General features: G+C 43.9%; 1 protein-coding gene across 1 annotated transcript in view; it reads right to left on the bottom strand.

The window, feature by feature from the left end:
- Window positions 1–8353: 8353 nt before the first annotated feature.
- Window positions 8354–16408, bottom strand: part of XKR4 (XK related 4) — a 420831-nt gene continuing 412776 nt past the window's right edge. The window contains exon 3 of the mRNA XM_047073850.1: window positions 8354–9300. Coding sequence (XP_046929806.1) covers window positions 8354–9300 — 947 coding nt within the window. The remainder of the gene's footprint in view (window positions 9301–16408) is intronic.

Genomic DNA, 16408 nt, shown 5'->3' with positions numbered 1-16408 from the left:
TCTCCTTTGGTTACCTGACGAGTGCTACTGCTCCTAATTTGAATAGAATAAGAACCTACAGTGGTGTAGGGGGGAGGGGGATAGAAAGCCCGGGTCAAAGGTTAATTGCTAAGTTAACAGCAGTACCCAACACACCCAAACTCCAGTGCTCCTTTTCCAGAATCGCGATGGATTGAAATGCTGACGTTGAGTGAGACGTGTTCTACTGGTTTGTAACCAAAATAGGAATTTCTCACAATGAGAGAAACCTGAGCTATATTTCCAACTCACTTAAGGGTGTTGTAGAACTCACTGATAAATGAATTAATTTGAAATAATGAAGAGTGTTGATCTGATACAACTCCATACCAGAATGCCACTAGAACAGTTAAATTAAATTAGCTCAAACGCCCAGCATCTCCATTTGTTAATATTTGTAGCACTTAACTGAAATAAGAATTTGATTAGTTCCATTTTAATGCAAATCAAGCCATAGAGAGAGGAGAGGGTCACCAGCTTAATTTGATAGATGGGAGTATAATAAAAACACGAAACCTTACATTTTCTGAAATTCTAATAACAGCGTTAGGTGACAGGCTTTAATAACAACACAAGAGAACATTTTGTGTTGGTACTGGACTGGTAATATTTGCACATCAAGTTGATTAATTAGTTTTGATGTTGATCTGTTTTATTATCAGGATCTTTGCTCTGCAAACATCGTATCAGTAACTATACTCTTCTTGGCTGGTGCAACGGCTGAAATAGCAATCGCGGTAATGGACTACTCTTGGTGTCATGAACCTAGAAATCCTACCTTAGACCTCCCACCATTATGAGGTCAACTGTTTTACTGATGCTTGATGGGACTCACCAAAGAATTCTTCGAATTATTCTGTGCTCATACAAATTAATATGTGTTTTCCCTTTCCTTAAAGAACAAATGGATTTAGGCATTCCCTGACTGGAATTATTTCACTTACAGAAAGTTAGTTATGCAAGTTAATAGTTATCTTTAAATGATACACCCCTTACATCTGTGGAAAGCCAACCACTTGGCCCTATTGCGGGGAGAGACTCAGTTTGGGTGCTGTGCCAGCACTGAGTATCCAAATGAGGTGAGTCTGGCCGTCCTGACCCGTGAATGTAATGTTGCTCTTCTGGGTGCAGGAAGTATGGCTTTCGACCAACCTCTCAGGTTGCAATAGCCGAGTTTTAGGCCTGGAAATTTGTTATTCTTAAAAAACTACTTTGCTGGAAACATGTCGTGTGCACTAAGGATGTTTCCTGAAGATTATTAGAAAAGTCTTCAGACATGTGAGAGACATCCGAATGTCGTGCGTCTTTTCTTTAAATTTTATTGATTTGAGTGTTCTCTACACCCAACATGAGGCTCGAACTCATGACCCCGAGATCAAGAGTCAGATGCTCCACAGACTGAGCCAGGTCGGTGCCCCCGTCATGCCTCTCCTTTAAAGGAATTCGGATATGATTGTTTTGAGTCAAGTGCCATGTGCCAAAAAAGTGTTTCAACTTCTCTTTGCTGCGCTGTGACCTTGATTTAAAGACATCCAGTGTTGGAGAGGCACAAAAACCAACTATAAAATCACTTTTCTCTTTATAGATAGTCAGCCATTGTTGATTTATCTTTATGTTGATATCGTTACCTTCTGTTTGTCACTGTGTGTGGCAGTTGTTTGTTGTGAGGCTTAACATCATATAATATGGAGGAACCTATGTGTCTTTATTGCTCTGGTGTAGAATGAAATGTAGATATTACCCAAAGAATCTGTGCAGTAGAGCAAAAAAAGAGTTAAAGTCAGAAGACTCCTATTCTGCTACTAACAACCAGAGCGTGAGCTGCTGGAATGTGAGACTCCTTCTGTACTTGGCTTAGCAATGCTCGTCCTGTGGAGCGTGCTTATGGGACAGATAATTGAAGGAATCCTGATTACAAAAATCACCTGATCTCTTTGGACCTTGATTGTCTCATCTATAAAAGAAATGTATTGACACAACTCTTAGATCTCTTTTAGACACGATTTTCTACAAAAATTAGTGACTTCTAATTTAACATATCGTCAGAAAGATCTGCTTAAATCTTACCAAAGTAGGAAGAGAGAAGATTGTATTTTTCATACACTAAAGTCAGATTGATCACTGAGTCGTTTTCTAAAATAAACACCAAGATCGAGAAAATTTGGGGTTTATTACTGGCTACTTTTTTAGCATCGATTCCAACAACATCGCTTACGACTTAAAATACAATGTCATTGAATGGCTTTTGACTGTCCTCCTGTAGAACTCAGACAGGTTACATCAAAAGTGAGGAAGGAAAGGGCACATCAAGTATTTTACAATAAGCTCAACAAATAGTGGGTGAACATTTGCTTTATTCTTTACATCTAACCTTTCAATCCAAGGAAGGATTCCTCAATTTATATGATGGGTCAAGCCAATGGCATAATAGTGTCAAATTTTGGGAACTGCAAGGCATACAATGTAGAGGAAAATTATGGCAATGGGATAGAATCATGTCACTTCAAAGGTTTGTTGATCTGTCTTTCCTTCCTCCCTCTCTTCCTCTTTCCCTCCCTTCCTTCTTGCTCTCTTTCTTTCTCTCTCTGAGTGTCAGAGTAAGTACTGGGGTTTAGTTCTTTCTCAGATGACAGCATAGAATGACATGTATAGAATACAAGAGAAGAACTCTCAGGTTAGCGTCTATTTATCTCCTCCTTAAGTGTACAGTAGGGCCATGGAAGAGGACAGTTGTCTAGAATGGAAGAATAGCACTTATCTATCTACCATTTTTATTTTTAACTTTTCATTTTGGAAGACCTCTTTGACTTCCAAATGAAACTTGCTCTGGGAAATTTCATCATCAGACCATGATTTTGTTACACCTGAAGGCTTACCAAATCAGAAGTAGATTTGGTTGGGAAAATGTTCCTTGGTCCTCTCAGAAAATCTGCAGTAGTTAAAAAGTGTTATGAGTCGCGTTCAATTCTCAGCTCCACGGCTTCCTAGCTGTGGGACCTTTGGCAATTTTAGTATCGCCGAGCTTAAGCTTTGTCATCTGTAAATGGTACTTAATTCACAGATAGTTGGGTGGATTAAGTGAAATCGCACAGGTAAAGCTCTTTAGCACAGCACTGGGTACATGGTAAGGTCCCCATCGTGGTAAGTTACCGTCAATATGGGGAACTGAGCTGCAAGAAAATCTAAGGGTAACAAAAATCACCGAAGCAAAAATTGGAGTTTGCCAAGTGTTTCTGATGTATTATGGTTAGGATACTATTTGTGTGAGTAAAATATTTTAGCAAAAACAGTTGGACATTTCAGGGACATCCAACCATCCCTCACGGAGCAGAACATAGGCCACAACAGGTTGACTAAAGTTTTCCATTTCTGGATTCGACCGTGGCATGCGATATAAGAGAAGTCTGATTTCTTTTCTTATGGAGTCTAGAGAAAGAGCTACAGATGGATGATCAAACAACGTGATGCCTTAAACACTCAAGGGAGAGCTTCTGAGCCCCTCATTTCTGTGGGCAAATGGCTGTTTGCCATTTCTTCCATTTTGGCTTTCCGCTGTGAGCGCAGCCTGTGTTCGAGCTAGCCTAATTGCTACAATTAACAAAATTAAATGGCTCATTGTGTTTTTATACAATTCCGCCCACATTCTGCGGAGTTTCGCTGTCGAATGAGTAATCCTGTTGAGACTGTTGATCACAGGCACACGCTAGTCTTCCTGTGTGCCCATTTCTAGGAGGGCGACTGGACAGGACATATGTGCCCAGAGAAAGCTCTACCGTGGACAGTGCAGCCCCTCTGAGTGAGCAGAGGAGACACAACCCAACGGCTGAGCTCACTTCATAGCCTGATACAGGTCAGGGCTGGAGACTCGGAAATGGAGGTAAGGTGCTGGTGGGGGGGGGGTGGGCGCTAGAAGGGAATGGCCCATCCTTAGCCATGTTGGAATGCCCCAGCTTCAGATGGGGAAGAGGGGGCGTTTTGAGTCACAAGCTGGCAGAAGCAACCGTTTTCAGGAGTGACACCGGATTGCTGAAGCTAAAGGGACGTGAGCTGATGTGCTTCCATTGCTGGATGTATAGAAACAACCACCTCAGTTCTGCTGTGCATTTCAACCATCCTTCAAGCTATACTTCTGAAAGACAGTCTGAGCTGTTTGTAAACAGGCTTTAAGGAATTCTCCTTAGAAACATAAAAATGCAGGCATATCATCCAAGCTTTATATAGAAACAGTGATGGCTAATGGCAAAGATGTAGGGGACTGCAGAGAAGCACATATGTAGTCTAGAAAATGGTTCATTAGGAAAAAAAAATGGATCCTCGTCTACACACCGGGGGAGAACTCGCTCCACTCAATGGCATTTGGCGCGTTTAAAGGCAAGCGTGCAATCTTGCACAATTCCTGGTGAGGACACAAGAGTTTTTCTTCGCTCAATTCAATCGGTTTGGAGAAAGGAACTTTGAGATGATTCAAAACTATTCTATTCAGCTGCTTAAAAGATGAAATCTTTCCGGAGTGAGACAGCTTACTCAAGCTGAAAGCATTAAATTGCACCTGGGTATTTCCCACAACATCACAAGGATGTTGACGTCTTATAGACAGGGACTGTCAGCTCGGGCCAAAAAGGAGAAGGAAAATATTTGGTCAGTGCTATCACGTCACTTATTCATAGAGCAAAAATAAATCGGGCATTTAGGAATTAAGCATATATACTTCATTATACTTTACTCTTCAGGTTATCTTTGTATTTTATATTGTGCTAATACTCGAATTGCATGTGCTTGCCATGTCAGTAAGAGAATTTCTTTCATTCGTTGTGAGTAGTAACTGAGTGTCTGCAAAGTCAGTGTCACTGAACTAGCCGGTACATAGTTAAGTAGGACAGCGTCAACGGCTAAGGGAATTGAAGAGACAAGAGTCGTTATGGGGGACCAAACTGTGACTTACATGGAAAAAATTTGTTTTCTTCCACGCGAATACTTAAAAGTCTCAGTATGTGAAGCTACGTATGTTCTTTAATCTTACATGAGGTTTCATGTCGAAATGCTAACTTGAAAGTGAAAGAAAGGTATAACATTTTCTTTTAGAAAATTTTATGGTCCAGTGCAAAAAGGGAATGCTAAGCGCCGGACCCCTTCCCCGGCCAAGAATCCGAGTAGACTCAGGCACAGGAAGTCTGATCCCACAGAGAAAGAACCCAGCACTTCCAATCTGTACGCTAACCAGAGTATTGTTCTTTTTTGGATTCTCCAGTTACTGTCCGTGGAGGGTTTCACGGCAGATTGAAAATGAAATCTTAGGAAGAACTAAAACACAAGCACAAAAATCCAACTTCGTTCCTTTGTACATTGACAATGTCTCTTTAATTCCTAATACTTTAAACTCTCCGTTATCTGTGTATCTAGCATCTAATAACAGTTCCTGTCACTGCACAGTCTGAGGGCCCTGCCGTGCTCTTCTCGATCATGGAAACAAGATTAAGTCATGATTTTCCTGGGAGGTTGAGGGTTTTGGTTCTTGTAATCTGAAGAAAGTTTGGAATTTGTGGTGGAGATGTCATTTACTTAGCAAGAATTTTTGACTAACTAAAACATCACACTCTTCGAGTATGTTGGACAACAGAGTATTTCCAGTATTTGGGAAATCACGGAAAGATGAAGATTTCTTATGCCCTCCTAAAACTGCTTTCTGACCTCCAGGACGAAGCACAGTACATCACTGTTGATTCACAAAGCACTCATTTTGACTCTTAACGTGGTAAAGGAGGGATCAAATTGAGAAATAACTCAGGACTTACATGACTGAGGAGTGGTGGGGCCTGCTGAGTTTGTGTTGATTGACGCTATAATTGTGATCTGTTATTTACTCGTGAAATCAAAGGTACAGTTCAGCTGAGCCATTCAGTTTCCAAAGATCATCACTTACAAGTCTTCTTGGAAATAACGAAGCTAATAACTCATGGTCCTGCACAAAGATGAAGAGTTTTTGCCAATGTAATCACGTTTTCCTTCCACGATGGGGGGCGCAATGTTTTCACCAGTCACTGACAAGAAGAGCGTCTTCCTGGGCCTTTGCTGGCGACCGGGTAAACTTTTCACATCCGGACAAAAGATCATTGTTTTTTAGTGGCAATCTTGCTTGGAGGATGAAATCATGGAGTACTAGGGAAGCACGTCAAGCGATAAAAAGTCATCTATTTTGAAAACATTGCTCTGGGGCTTTGTACCAAAAGAAGTCCTAGGTTGAGCGCTCTGCCATTTCCTGTGGATGTCACGGGGACAGCAGTCTCTGTAAGACCCACCCATTACAGGTGGTGGCTCTAGAACTTGACTATTTTAAGTGGATTGGACAGTCCAGATAACCGAGCAATGAAGTTAAACGGACTTTTCCCCTCTCTCTCTGTCTCTCTCTCTCTCTGTCTCTCTCTCTTTTTAGTGACTTGGACTAATATTTAATATATCACTTGGGTTAATATAAAACCAGGGAAGGAAGTTTAAGACATCTTCCACTGTGGTCAGGTTCGTGATAATGGATGGATGAAAGTAATCATTTACAGCTTTCACATCCTGGGAAACATTGGCCAGTCTTGACAAGCCCTTTCTAGGTAAGCTGATTCTCTCGTCACCTGATATTCTGATAGCACCCCTGGCCAGGTTCCTGGGGGCACCAACATTGCAAAGTAGGGTGATCTTCCAAGAGACAGGTGTTCTCAATCCGCTGAGGCAGGCTGATGGAATTTGTGGACCAGTTTCGGACATCCCAAGGAATGATGACGCTTAAAGTATTTTAAACGATTCCAGGTCTATAAAAAAAGTGATGATGCCTACATGTATACCCTATATTTTTTTATTACAAAAATATTGAAATAATCCATGAGTTATTCCACTCTGCACCAACTATAAAAAAATACTATCAAAGTTTGACCGGCACTTTTAATGCAACAAAAAGCACCATGACCGAGGACACTGGGAACAGAAAGCAGGGAACGTTTACTTGCTGTACGGAGGTATTTAAAACCCAGAAGTTTGTTGTAAGAGTGCGACTTTATAGACGATTCAAATACAAATCTTAGCTGGATCGAGTGATAAGCCCTCAATCAGTTGGGAAGGGTTTTCTCGTAGCATGGTCACTGCATTCATTGTCTGCTCATACTTACTAAAAAGGGTCCCAAAGCCTCTAAAAGACACATCACTTTGACCTTGGATTGGGGGGGGTGGGGGTGGGGAAAGTCTGTACACAGTGAGGAACTTGATGGTACACTCTCACGTCCGCGTTTGGGGGGGGGGGCTCAGGCCACTCGTTCTCAGGTGTTTGGGACTTGCACGTCAGTCCTGTGGTTGGACGGTGTTTGGCACTAGGTGGGTGTGGCCCGGCACGTGCTCACACGGAGCCACGCTTTTCCGCGTCTTGTAACATCCGGGTCAGCCTGTCCCTCTTCTGCCCCCGCACTTACATGCCAGTGTGAGCCGCACAGGCCGGGAAATCTGACGCTCGTTTTTGCCTTGTTTTTCCCGTGCTTCCTCTTCAGGGATTTATTACACGTCTGCAACTGAATACTGACTCGCGATCACCGTTTCGTGTACCTCCCGAACTTCTCGAGCTCCTTGGCCTTGTCAAAAGCCACAGATGCGCTGCATAGGATTTCTGGCAGAAAGGATGTTCTCAACGGAAACTTGAAACGAAAAGACAAATCCTGAAATGTGTGGAAAACGAACCATTCCATTGATTCTAATACACATGTAAACAACAGTTGAGTTTGCTGTCCACTGGGTAGGATTTTCACACATGGTGTCAGTTTCCGAATGAGAATGGTCTATGAATTCTTTTCTAAGTGGTACTATTTGTGTTTTTTTCCTGGAGTCTTGAGGGGTATGTTCTCTCTCTCTCTCTCTCTCTCTCTTTGTTTTTATATTCAGAATCAGAGCTTTGCATCAAGAAAAATCACCTAAGCTGTTTTGACAGAGGACTGGTGCCGTGTGTGTATTAGCAGGTGTGTGCGTGTGTGTGTGTGTGTATGTGTGTGACTGAATAGATTTTTCTGTTGACTCCATCAAAACACCCTATTGATTGGAGGCAACATTTTCCGTGATAATTGTACCCTCTGGTGGACACGCTGAGAGTGGACAGGAGGGCTGGTGGCAACGAGAAGTCCTCCTAAGCCGCCATGTTCCCTTCAGCTGCTGTTTGGAAAGGAGACCACAGCAGGGCAGCCAGCTGATGGGCGGTCACACTAAGCGCATTACAGCTCTCTGCCCTGGTCTAGGACGGAGTTTCATTATTGCCACGGCCCCGCTGTCACCCCTTCACCTGGAGGTTGTGGCCCCTCCAAAGCCTTCTATTTTATAAAGTGGTTTCATACTCCAGCCGCTCCTGAATAAGGGCATCATCTTTGTACTGCAGCCTTGGAGGAGACGGGGAACATTCAAAGGCTAAGATGGCCTTCCGGAGGCTTCGGTCCAAAACGTGTCTCTCCCACGCTGGGTACCTATTCCTGAACAGGTCAATTTTAATGACAGATTCTTCAATCCGTGGTGGGCGAGACGATGGAGTGGACGGGGCCGTGGGCCTCACCTGAAAGACAGGGACGCACCCGTCCCGCTCTGCAAATTTCTGGTCGCGGTCGCTGGCGACACTGCGGTTGTTGGAGATGGACCGGAGCGTGCTCGTGGCCACCTCTGGAGGCAGAGTGAAGGCGGCGGCTGGGTCCTCACAAGCACAGCTTGGTGACTGCCCGAACCTGGGTCCGTTGGGGTGAAAGAAGGCATAATACATCAGCATAAAAACGACGCCAGTTAAAAAGCTGCTGAACACCACACACAGCGCCGGGATGGCAAACGCGTCTGCGATCTGGGGAGCCTTGTAGAGGTACCAGAGGGCACTCAAGGCTGTATTTTCCAAAAGAATCACAAAGTAGTAAATGAAGAGCCTACAGCGAGTCCTGCCTTCCTTGACGTTGAACCAGCTGAAAATGTAGATGATCCCCACCACCATGTCGAACACAATCTCTTCCCATTTGGTGATACAGAATTCTGTCTCACAGTGTACGATCCAGAAGGTCATGATGCACCAGTGGAGGACGATGAAGATCCCGAAGTAGAGCTGGAAAACCGAGGCGAAGAGGGCGAAAGTGATGACTCTGGCGGCAATGGTGAAGAAATGCCAGCAGAACTGGATGACGACAGCCATGTAGCTGATGGGCTTCTTGTCGTCTCGAGAGTCCCGGAGGGCCTTCTGGTAAGAGGCCAGGGCCCAAGCCAAAGACACGAGGGAGGCCGCCGCAGTGAAACCTAAGAAGGCAAAAGGGAAGACATTCTGTCAAAAGTGAGATGCAGTGCTGTCCCCTGAAGATGTCACGTGGAGCTGGGAGCTCGGGACAGGCTAACCGTGACATCAGCAAAGCGGTCCGTTTCTCTGAGGTTCGGTTGGGCTAAACGCTCACGGGGGCCCTACTGTGTGTCTTCGGTGGGCCCCAGTCGTACGGAGAAGTCATGCAGTACAAAGGGAATGCTACTCAAAACCAGAGAGGGGTGTGGGATCTGGAAATGGGATGGCGGGGTGGGGGTAACTTTCCGTGTGCTGGAAATAAACTAAGGAGGTCGTTTTGTGCGGTGGGAAAATAAACACGGACTGGGGAGGCTGACAGAACTGGGCTGCTGTTTCAACTCTGTATGACTCTGGACAATCACTTCAACTGGCCTCCTCATCTGCAAAGTGGGTGATCTCCAAGGCTCCAGGCGGCTTTGAGATTCTGTGGATGAAAGGGATAAATAATCACCAGAAACTGGGGGGCGGGGAGGGGGGGAGACAGCCGGTTTCCCTTCCTGCTTCTGAACAAGAATGAAGGCACTTCACTCACAAAAGAAAGTCCACTCTTTCTTACAAATAGGAGTCCATAAAACCTTCTTGGCAATGTTTCCTGTGGCCCCTGGTATGCAGTTTGTCCTAACAGAACCCAAATGTAATTCTCCCCGTAGCTTCTGTCTGTTCCTTACTGCCCTTCCCTTAGAAGAAGACGTTTCCCTTAGAAGAAAGATGGCTTATTCTTTCATAAAGATGGGACAGAAATCACCTCAACTCCTTCTCCTATCATTTTATGGACCCCCTTTGGTTAGTACGCTCTCCAAGAGTGTGTCTGCAAGTTTCTAAAATGACTTGTATTATTTCCCTCCACTTTTGCTGCTTCTCCCGTGTCTGAAGCGTCACCCGAATGGTCCAGACGTGGACAGAGCTCACCGGGAAAGGCAGTGGCCTCCTTCAGGAGAGAGCCCTTTGGGGGAATTCACTTGGCCACTGAAATGTTAGTCAGTCTGCAGACTACTCAACAAACTGTCACAAGACTTCCAGCGGCCACTTCTCATATCCAGCCCCAATCAAGTTAGCAGAATGCCCAGATGTGCCACCCAATCCTGAGTTTTGGTTTTCTGGTTCTGGCCAGCACAAAACACCTTCCATTACCATAACTCTTGGGCAGGTATGGCAACACTTCAGGTCAGTTCAAGGCCAGTACGCAAAGGAGGTTTTAATAATACAATTTCTTTTCTTTTTCTTGTGTTAAAAAAAAAATTTTTTTTTTGCTGCTTTCTTTTTTTCTTGGTTGTTCGGTTTTTTAAATGATAATATAATTTCTATGAGGTAGAAAACACCTACACCAATTGTAAAGCAAATCTGGAAGTGAAAAGAGAGGGTAGGAAGAAAAGTTAGAGAAAGAAGAAGGTGCGACAACGGGAAGTAAAAGGTCGTGGAATGACGACTCTGGGAAGGACACCCTTACTTTCAGTTGAGGACTGAAGACCAAAAAGGTTGTGCCATTTTAATGCCAACCCCTTTGAGCGGCTCACGACCTCGCTCCTTATCTGCACCATTTGCCATGGTACGGATTGTTCTGGAGTGTATTCCTTGTGCGTGTACGCCGCGCCCCAGGGCAGGTGCAACACCGGAAAGGTCCTTTCTTTTTCACACCCCGCGCTCGCGCACAGCGCCACCTTCAGGAAGACGGCCACATTGTCGGGCAGGTGGATAAAGCGGGAGGCGACTCGGGGAGTCAGAACCATCTGGGTTACCACTTTTCACAGGCGTTCTTAAAGGCTGTCTTACAAAGAAGTGATAAATAGTAAAAAAAAAAAACAAAAAACCAAAAACCACACCTTACGTACGCCGCATCGTAAAATCATCCATTGGCAGATGTAAACCAATTGGAAAACGGACTCAGTCCAAATTCCCCGGGAATCTTCACCCCTTTTATTCCACGTCCCAAGAAAGCAATCCAGCCTGCTTCAGGACACTCCAGGAACGTGTTAAGGCAATATTCTGGCAGTAGAAAAGTAAGTTCCTCTCAGCTTTGCTCTCAGCGTATCTTACGATTTAAGACGTAAACTTTTTGCCTATAGCGGAGGCCAATTTCGTGTCCATTTTTGACCGCTCCCTTCGTGAATTCTCTGCTTTAGCAACAATTAGAATTTCCCTGGTTCATTTGAGTTTTTTTTTTTTTTCCTTCTGCTTAGCAGTGAATTTCTATAAGACAAATAATAGGCCTGAACGGAAGATATGGGGCAACCTCAGAGTTATTCCTTATTACAAATTCACACCCCCATGAAGTGCTTAACGGAAGAATTGCAAAAATAAAAATAGTACGTTGAACACCTATATACTCTTTGCCAGGATTGTCATATGGCTTCCTTTGCTTTATCACTGCCCACCCCCACCCCTCTTTTTCTCTCTGAACCATTTGAGAGTAAATTGCGCGCATCTAGGCTGCTGTGGTCTGAATGTTTGTGTGCTCCCACGTCCCCCTCCCCATTCATGCGTTGAACCCCTAACCCTTAAAGATGATGGTATTAGTAGGAGGGGCCTTTGGGAGGTGCATAAATTATGAGGGTGGGGCTGTCATGGATGGGATTTGTGCCTTATAAAAGAGGCCCCAGAATGCTCCCTAAATCCCTTCTGCCACCTAAGAATACAATGAGAAGTCTTCAACTCAGAAGACAGCTCTCACCAGACCATGCTGGCCATGATCTTGGACTTCTAGCTTCCGGAACTGTGGGCAATACATTTCTGCTGTTTATAAACTACCCAGCCTGTAGTATTTTGTTACAGTGGCCCCAAAGGACTCAGACAATGGCCCTTTACCCTATTTCCTATGAATAGGGGTCTTCTTTTAGATAACCAAGTACATTTGTCAACGTTAGTGAATTTAACATCGATACCATACTTTTTTTTTCTAATCCACTATCAGTATTCTAATTTCATCAGTTGACTTGAACAACGCCCATCGTAGGATTTTTCCCTGTGGTACAGAATTGAGTCTGGAATCGGAGATTGCGTTTAGTTGTGTCATCAACTTAGTTTTCTTTAATCAGGCATATTTCCACCGACTTTCTTTGCCTTTTTGACATTGGCATTGTTTTGGAGGCACAGTACCTAAAAGAGAAGAGTGTGCCTTGTTTTGGGTTTGTCTGTTTCCTCACAGTTACTTTCAGGTTAGGCCTCCCGAGCCAGAATATTACATAAGTGACACTGAACAATAATTCTCCCCCGACACCATTGAGATATTAAAATATAAGGATTCCTTCAGTAGTCCCAAGAAGCATGTAAAGTGTCCGTCAGCATTTTCTTTGAAAGTAATGAATAGCGTATCGGTTATAAAACCTCACTCTGAAATCAAACTCTCAAAAACAGAGGACTCAGTGGGATTATATTATTTATTAAAATGTTAAAATAGGTGATGAGACCTCAGAGCTTGTCTACTGCAATGATCTATCTTATAGAAGCGAAACCGTTTCCCTCGGTGAGGTTACACGATTTGTCTTCCCTCGTTCCTTCCCCACGCTGGTTTCTGATGAAAATTATCCTTCTGCCCCAAAGCAAACCCCCTGCGTCCTGGAGAAAGGACCCTCTCAGTTATGCCCCGTCTCTGTATTCCAGCCCTGCGTCTTCAGGAGCACAGGATCCCCAGGGATCACAAACAAATGACAGGCCCCCTTTAACCTCAAGAATCGCTCTTCACTTGATTGAATCTCTTCTTTTTTTTTATTCCACACCCTTTCCCATTTTCCCTTCTATTCCTCGTTTCTTGTTTCTCCATTTTTATCGGCTCCTCCTTGAGATACTGGCACGGGCTGGGATGCTGGCCTGGGCCTCCTCCTTCTCAGCCCCTCCCTGAGAGACTCCACACCTCCTGAGTTTCCCAGTTCTCAGCAAACCCATCCCTGAACCAGACGTCTCTAGCCCCAGAGCCGTGTGTCTCATTATCTACCCGAGCACCCCCAGGCCTACAGTCTCCGTGTTCCAGGTCCACAGGATCGGACACCTGGAAGGATTCTGGCTGTAGATGACAGTGTTTGCTTTCTCGTGGAAAGAAGACAATTCTTCTTCGTCTATGCTCCCTGTGGTTGGTATAGCGCCCTTCTCAGAATGCAAGAGGACGTAAATTTCCGGAGAGGCAGCCACAGTTCTAAGAAGGTGATTTTGTACGCAGCGTGCCTGAGAAATACCATATTGCCAAGCCATCGGAATCCAAGAGTTCACAACCTGTGCCCTTTGGGTGTGTTGCATCTGAGGGGATCCAGGATAAACCACCCTGGCATAACAATTATTTAAGCTGAAGGCATTTGAGTTCCTGGAATCTCCCCCACTTTTGAGAAGGCATTTGTTCTCCCCGAAGTATCCCTCTGCCCCTCCCCATTCCCTACTAAGGTATATAAACTCCAGGGTGCCTGGGTGGCCCAGTCGGGGCTCTTGATTTTTGCTCAGTTCGTGATGTCATGGTTCAGGAGTTTGAGCGTCACACAGGGCTCTGCACTGACTGCGGAACCCGCTTGGGATCCTCTCTCTCCCTCTCTCTCTGTCCCTTCCCCTGCTTGTTCTCTCTCTCTCTCTCAAAAATAAACTTAAAAACAAAGATACATAAACTCCAAATTCTAATGACCTCCTCAAGTCACGTTTCCTTGTGAAAACCTGTGTGCACACACAGGATGACACACATGTCTTACATCTTTACACACGTGATTACACATGTAATTAAATCTGCATTTTGTCTTGCTAATCTGCCAATGTAATTTGCAGGCCCTCAAACAAAGACCTAAGAGGGTAGAGGAGAAGTTCGCCTTCCAGAAAACCTCTGCCTGCCGGATTGATTCTGGTTGACCCCACGTGTTTTTGTTTTCTCACTGCAGCCCAAACAACTGATCTGACTTTGACTAAAAGGGTTTAATGATCATAAAGTCAGTGTGACAGTTTATTCCATCATTTTGAGCTGAATGTGTATATTTGGATAAGATGTGGCGAGGGGGACGTAACACCTTTGGAACTGTAACCGAAGAATTTTTATTTTAAAACCTCTAAATGGGGTGGGGGTTCTAGCTTCTTCTTTCTTTTTCTTTCTTTCTTTTTCTTTCTTTCTTTCTTCTTTCTTTCTTTTTCTTTTTCTTTCTTCCTTTCTTTCTTCTTTCTTTCTTTCTTTCTTTCTTTCTTTCTTTCTTTCTTTCTTTTCTTTAAATCCAAGTTAGTTAACATTCTAGCTTCTGAGATCCGTGCACTTGAATTGTCACATACATTGCTTAGCCACTCAGACTAGTGTTTCAGAGGAAGTCTTAGATGCTTCCCCATTTTGAATAAAGATTTTTCTGAGAATAAGGGTTTTGAGTCTGATACTGTCTCGTCGGCTAATTAGCATTTCAAAGGGAATGGATAGGACTCGATACTGGGCTGTCCAAGTGAACAACAGTTTTGACTTTCTTCTTTCTTTTCTCTTTGCTTTTTACGGATGTCCTTTCCCCTGATGGTGTTTCCGTGTCTCTTCTGTGTCTTTGTCTTCCTTCTTTTTCTTCTCCTTCTGTCAGTCTGTCCTTCACCCCCGCTTTGCGTCTGTTCTGTCCTTCTTCCGTCTTTTTGCCCATTTCCTGCTCCCATCCAACATGACATGGAGTTGAATTATTTTTTAAAATGTAATTGTATTCATGAAATAATGTTTGGGGTTGCCCAAATGTAGCCTCCCAACTGTTCTGAAAACTCAAAATAAATTCAGAATAAGAAAGGACCGCTCTGAATCCTGTGGCTTGGCTCCAAACCCAGATTTGCTTTCAAGGAGTTCCCACTGAAAGGATTCGTCACTGCTAACCTCTGTTTTTGTTTTTTGTTCGTTTGTTTGTTTTTATTACAAGTAACTTGCTTTCCTATAATCTTCCTCTAAGTAGGACCTAAATGCAATCTTAATGACAGAAGTAGAAAATCTGTATATTTTATTTAGGATAAAATAACAGGTTGGAGTTTGGTTGGTAGGGGGTGGGGAGGGGGGGCGGTTGTGGGCAAAAGCTCTATCATCTCAATTTAAACATTTCCTTTCAGAAAGAATGGAAAGAATGGGGCTGGCATGGAATATAAGACCCTTGGGAATATTATTATGCAAAAAGCCATTTTGATTTGGGGACCTCTAGACTAGGAAGGGGCTACTTCTGGCCCCCAGCTGTAAATTTGTTCTCTCTACAAACATGTTTTCATATCAAGTGTCCCGTCCTCTTCCTTCAGAGCATGTATCCTGGTCTAAAATTATGTTTGATTTTGTGTTTTAATTTATTTAATTTTAATGTCAATTGTTTAATTTTGATTTAATTTAATTATTCAGTGTTATTTTTTTAAATTATTTTTTTTAATGTTTTTATTTATTTTTGAGACAGAGAGAGACCGAGTATGAGCAGGGGAGGGACAGAGAGAGAGAGGGAGACACAGAATCCGAAGCAGGCTCCAGGCCCCGAGCTGTCAGCACAGAGCCCGACGTGGGGCTCAAACTCACAGACTGTGAGATCATGACCTGAGCTGAAGTTGGATGCTTAACCGACTGAGCCACCCAGGCACCCCAATTGTTTAGTGTTATTATTAACACTAGAGTGGACTTTTAGGTAAGGATAAGTATCTGTCTTCTTTACCTTCCTGTCCTCTATGGGCCTTGGATGGGTTGTGGCATATGTTGAGAATTGGCACTTGGAAAGGCGCCTGGGTGGCTCAGTCAGTTGAGCATCTGACTCTTGATTTCGGCTCAGGTCATGATCCCAGGGTCATGGGATCGAGCCCCACGTTGGGCTCCAGAAGCGATTCTCTCACTCTCCCCCTACCCCTCTCCCCTGCTTGTGCTCTCTCTCAATTGGAAAAAAAAAAACCACGAATAAAATTAAAAAAAGAATTGGCAGTTAGAGGGAAAGAAAGGCAGAAGAATTCGTAGAAAGGAAGGAGAGAGCAAGAGAGAGGAAGAAATAGGAAGAAGGAGTATTTCAAATATAAAGTTGGAACCACAGAGAGACTGAAATATTCAAAACATGTGCACAATTCTTCACGGCTCTCCTATTCTGCTGCTTTGCAATTTCAGTCCGAGCTGCAAATGGCAAAACAGTGTGAAATAAAGTC

The sequence above is a fragment of the Lynx rufus genome, unplaced genomic scaffold (genome assembly GCF_022079265.1).
Source record: "Lynx rufus isolate CCGP_SWC_20201006 ecotype Redwood Valley unplaced genomic scaffold, mLynRuf1.p SCAF_12, whole genome shotgun sequence".
Taxonomy (NCBI): Eukaryota; Metazoa; Chordata; class Mammalia; order Carnivora; family Felidae; genus Lynx; species Lynx rufus.
Note: the sequence above shows the minus strand (reverse complement) of the source record. Positions and strands in the feature narration are given on the sequence as shown.